At 35.2% G+C, this 5326-nt stretch overlaps 1 protein-coding gene across 1 annotated transcript in view; it reads right to left on the reverse strand.

Annotated features, from left to right (window-relative positions):
* Nucleotides 1-1577: 1577 nt before the first annotated feature.
* Nucleotides 1578-5326, reverse strand: part of nmur3 (neuromedin U receptor 3) — a 19388-nt gene continuing 15639 nt past the window's right edge. The window contains exon 2 of the mRNA XM_017408657.3: nucleotides 1578-3112. Coding sequence (XP_017264146.1) covers nucleotides 2688-3112 — 425 coding nt within the window. The 3' untranslated portion in view covers nucleotides 1578-2687. The remainder of the gene's footprint in view (nucleotides 3113-5326) is intronic.

A 5326-nucleotide genomic window follows, 5' to 3' on the forward strand; every position in this document is an offset into this window, starting at 1 on the left:
TAATATGTATAAAATAAAGATTCAGTTTCACTTGTTGGGCTTTGATAGAATGAGCAAATGAGATAAAGTGTATCAAAGTGTGAAAACCATGAAGGTAAGCCGATTTTCCTAATTTTGGAGCAGTGCTCTAATTAGGCTGCCACCATTTCATATTGTTCTTTGGTGGATTTTGCCTTCTTTCTTTATTCTCTGGCACCTCTCACAAGCTGTCGGTGTTTCTTTCTGCCCTCTGAAAACCAGGTTTTCTGAGTCATGCATAATGGACCTTAATAAACTGCATTATTAAAATATGATGATCTCTATTTGTAGCTTATTAAACCCGTCTATTAGAAAAAATATAACACATTTGTATTTTTTCTCACGGAGCAAAATCATGGGAAAATAAAAAATGAGTATTTTCATTAGCCCGTGATGTCTTACAGTATTTGAAAAGATAATTCTCCTCTTCCTCTGCTTCATCTGCATTTTTCTACAGCAGCTCAAAAATAAAGCAAACTCTGCGTTGGCTCCAGAACAACATTGACTCTAAAACTTTTGGTTTTGCAATCACTGCATTTTCTTTTTACATGATTGGAAGTAAAGGGAGAGGAGAGAGGATGCTGATGGTTGCACCCTATAATTTATGCGGAGGGTTTTTTTTACACTCTTTACCTTTTGATCTAGGTTTGTGCAGTAGTTATGAGCAGTTAGTGTCATATCAGCAGTTGACAGCTGTCAGAGCAATTACAGTTTCAAGACACAGGGAGAAAGTTTCAATAAGTCAACTTATTGAAAGGAGGGACCACTTAAAAGCTTGTTTTTGATATATTAAAAACAAACACAAAATTTTAAATATTATGAGTTGTTTACTTTGTCAATATCTTCTCTGGCAAATAATATCTATGTTACTGTACATATTTGAGTTTGCTCATTTTCTCCTGCCATGAATCTGCAAAACAATTACAGCCAAAATGGATATAAAAGTGAAAATAAAATATTTTTTGCAAAGCAAATGAATGAATGAGGAAGGATATTTTAAAACCATAGTGCACACAATTAATGAAGTAAGGAACATTGTTTGAATAAAAAATTAACAAAAACATTAACATCTATCTCATGCAAAAGTGATGGTAAAATACCCAGAGTGTTCCCTTGAACCTTTTGGATAGTTTTGAGTTTGGGATGATTTGATGGTGGAAATTCACTCCTGAGTTGACCCTGCTTTAAACTTGATGTGAATTCCTCCTCGTTTTTCTAAACTAAGGCTGTCCTTACTGCTGCCTACTGCAGGTAAGATACTGACAGTTCATAAGTACTTCACACAACCTTACGTCAAAAATGAATGAATAAAAACAACTTCTCTCTTCAGAAATTCAATCTACAACTCTTTATTTGGTCATGGCTAGAAAATGATCAGGAAAGCTATTTGCTGTCACTTTTTTCTGGCAGCACCTTATTTGAGAGAAAGGAAAAAATGGTAAAAGTTTAAATTTTGTGGATGAAAAACACCTTGAACCCCAAGAGAAATAGCAACCAAACCCAAATCCTAGTCTGCAGGTCAATCAGTGGGGTAGAGAAAATAGGCTACTTTTTATTTACCTCCTCTCTCCAATAATTGGTATTTGTCAGCTTTGCTGATGTATTTTATTATTCCCAAGCACAAAAGTGATGAAGTGATGAGAAGCACTGAATTAATCTGCCAGTTAATGTGATTTCCTCATTGAATTCATCAGCACATTCATCTCTCTCTTATTTTCCACCTCTCTGTCCATTTCAGGCTCTGACTGGCAAGGACAATTAGAGATGCTGTTGAAACAAAATAAAACAGAACATTTCGTTTAATCCTACAGCATCAAAGTTAAAATTAATAAGTTTGTTTTGTTCTCCCTGAATATCTGGAGCTGGCTGAATACATGTCATCATTAACATCTGTCTAGTGCATCTTTGGAAGTGACATCTGGGTTAGTCTACCTAGTCTATGCATATGCATTTCTGATCTGTATATATTTACTATGGTCGTGGGAGATTATCAGCGACAGATGCTGTTGTCAATGTTTCCAAGCGTAGTACTCCATTACAGTTGAGATGAATGCATTGCTAGCATGAGGGACACATGGATGATAATTATAGTGATGCTCGAGTGTACCTTTGTGTGGTACACATCAACCAACCCAATTTCACAACAGAACATCCACAGCTAAAATCATTGAAGTTTCACGATAAAGGCTCAAAAATTGCACACTTACAAATTATTGGATTGGATTAAAAACATGGTTATGATAAGAAAAGGGTAGATTATTACAGCTTGCACATTTAACTATTTATTAGTCATGGTTCTGTCAGGTAACATGGTTGTTGCTCTATTCAAAAAGCTTACTAATACTCTACCATCTTATTATTTCTAACATTTCCACATCTAAGAGATGTGGACAAATTTTTGACACGTTCTAACCACACCGGGCTTCAGCAGCGTGTCCCCATAGGGAGTACTGGCTGGCACTGTAATCTCCACTTTGGACAGAACCAGTGTATTTCCAACAATTGTAAAGCTTTTTCAAAGCTATGTTTAGTGTCTCCTGGGAGAAAGAAGCTTGATAGACACCAAACTGATGTCTAGGTCTGTTTGCAAAAAGGGAATAAACTTCCCCCCAATGCCAGCCTGTAACTTTAAATCAGTTGGGAGTTTCTTCACTGATTTCAACCACATCTCAAAACACAGAGGTCTTGCAGGTAGTCTCTTTACTTGAACATGGAAGTACTGCTGTCTCTGTACTCAGCGTTACCTTAGGAGACAGCAAAGGAATGAAAGAATCTTTAATTTCTGCATGAGATCTGGAGCTTGAAATGGATGCATCCAGTAAAATCTTTGGAAAGGGTGGCGAGTCTCTGACAGAGCTGTTGTCCTCCGCATGAGAGCACACGAGTTCCCGAAAACACTCCCTGAACCTCGTAGAGAGCAGGCTGTAGATGATGGGGTTGACCGCAGAGCTGAGGTAGAAGAAGATGCCTGACAGGATGTGGACATACTGGTAGATGTTGTGCATCACGTCAGTCCACTGACTGACTGAGCTCCACAGGAGGCGTTCAATGTGGAATGGTGCCCAGCAGACTCCAAACACAGCCACCACGATTGCTGGAATATCAAACCAGAAAGAGAGCAAGATGACAGTAATCCTGGAGGAGCACACTGAATTTTAGCCCCTGATTGCTTCAAAGCTCTTTGCCTTTAAAAAAGCAGCGCTTAGTAGAGGTTCTTTGACACATTTTAACAACAAGTTGTTAAAAGCCAAACTATTATTAAATTTTCATTATAATTCTTATTTGACTAATGGTTTGAGGCTAGAATAAATTCAAATATGCTTTGATGAACACTCAAGTGATACTTTTTAGTTTACTCTGCCTAACATGTACAGTAGGTTGGAAATCATGACAATAAGTTACACAACCATATGCAAAAAGGCACTCATCAAGATCATCTAAAAGCAAAAAGGCTAAAGAAGCTTGAAAAACGGATACTAAGATAGCAAAATTGCAGCTCTTTTTAAACACATTTTTGTAATTAAAAGCCATAATTATAATTATAAAACTTAAAAAACATGTCATAGATCAAGCATGAAAAATTTTATTGTAAAAACTTCAAAATCATAAAACCTGGAATATTTTCTCATTATAATATAAAGCTGAAATTTAAAAAAATTAAAAAGTAAAATAAGTCCTGTACATTCTGTATGATTTCATAATAAATACTATCCTCTTGTGAATGTGTCTCTCTACTCTTTTATTCTTCTCCGGGTTCTCCATGCATTATCCTCCTACGGATGGAGGTGGAGCAGAAGCAGGCTAATTTTGGCTCTTAGTGGACATATGGCAACAAAGTCGTTTTGAATAATATCCCCAAGAACACTAGATGACATTTAAAACTTGATTTCTTTTCTTCATTTGCCAGGTACAATGTTTTTGACATGCTGTGAATTTAATTCTTTTTTTTTTACCATTATATAAAGCGTTAATGTCTTTTGACAAGACTTCATGGTAATATCTGTGCTTCGTTAATGCTATAATCCTCTTACCCTGAAAGTTTGTCTTTGCACCCTAAATGCAGCTAATTAAAAGCTTTTGCAGAACTTCCATGGACTCTAATACATCTCAGCCTGACATGTTTAACTTTGTTTGGAAACTTTAGGGTCTGTAACTAAAGAATAGATTGTATACGTCTGAACAGTTTAGCTTTCCTTTTTAATAAAACTACAACAGTGAAACCAATGAGGCTATCTTTTATTGTTTTTAATTTATTATTGGATCTTGATATAAAACTCTAAATCCCTTAAAACCCATTTTGGTTATAAAAGTGATGCTAATTACACTCTTACTTTACTTTCTCTTTTTATTGCCCCTCTAACAGCATTTTCTATGGATTTTTTAAAATTTCACTGCTTATTCACATTGCAAATTTTGACTTTTTTATTTTAAAATCCTTTTAGCACCTTCATCTCATTTTGCATGCTTCAACTGAAACATTTTTAATTTTACCTTTATTACTTCTTAAGTAAGAATATAGAGCTACTTCACTAATAATATCATGGTGCTAATGTCAGATGAGTTTTCTCAATACACCAAGAGAGCTGGAACATTTCTTAAGATCAGACTGTTTCAATTAAACAGATTTCCCACCCTATCTTTTTTCAAATTTTATTGTCTTCCATTTTAGTACTTTTTGGCCCTCAATTGTACTTTTATGAATAAAATGTTCCAAAAAATATGCTTCAAATTATGCCATTTGCTGATCTCACATGAACATACTGTAAGAATGACTTCAGTAAAAGCAACAAGATGCACAAATCTGTACAAGAAAACTTCTTTAATTAAACTGCATGAGAAGTAGGCTATAATCTATACTAAGATGTACACAAAAAAAAAAGATCTGATTTCAGACAATATTTTTTTGAGGCAGAAATAGATAAGAGTTTGGAGGAGGGAGAATGATGAAATTAGTTTTGTTTTATGTTTTAACTGAGAAACTGGAGAAGAAGGTTGGTGCTAAAGGGTTTGATATCATCCCAAAACAACATGAAAGTGAAAATGAAGACAAATAAAATATTTTCTTTTGTAGACCTGCACAACTGCTCTTTTTTTATTATTTCTGTTCCAACTTGGACACATGTTGCTAGCATTAGACATTAAATCTGATGTATTAATGACCTGACCTCCCAGTATTCAGAGTCCGGACTAAATAGGTTTGCAGGATGCCTTTAAGATTCTGCAATTGACTAACTTTAAATCTGTCAGAGTACTGGGTTGGACAGAGTCAAACGGTGGATCTAAATTGTTTTCTGACTTTTGAAAGGAA

This window comes from Kryptolebias marmoratus, linkage group LG4 (assembly GCF_001649575.2).
Source record: "Kryptolebias marmoratus isolate JLee-2015 linkage group LG4, ASM164957v2, whole genome shotgun sequence".
NCBI lineage: Eukaryota > Metazoa > Chordata > Actinopteri > Cyprinodontiformes > Rivulidae > Kryptolebias > Kryptolebias marmoratus.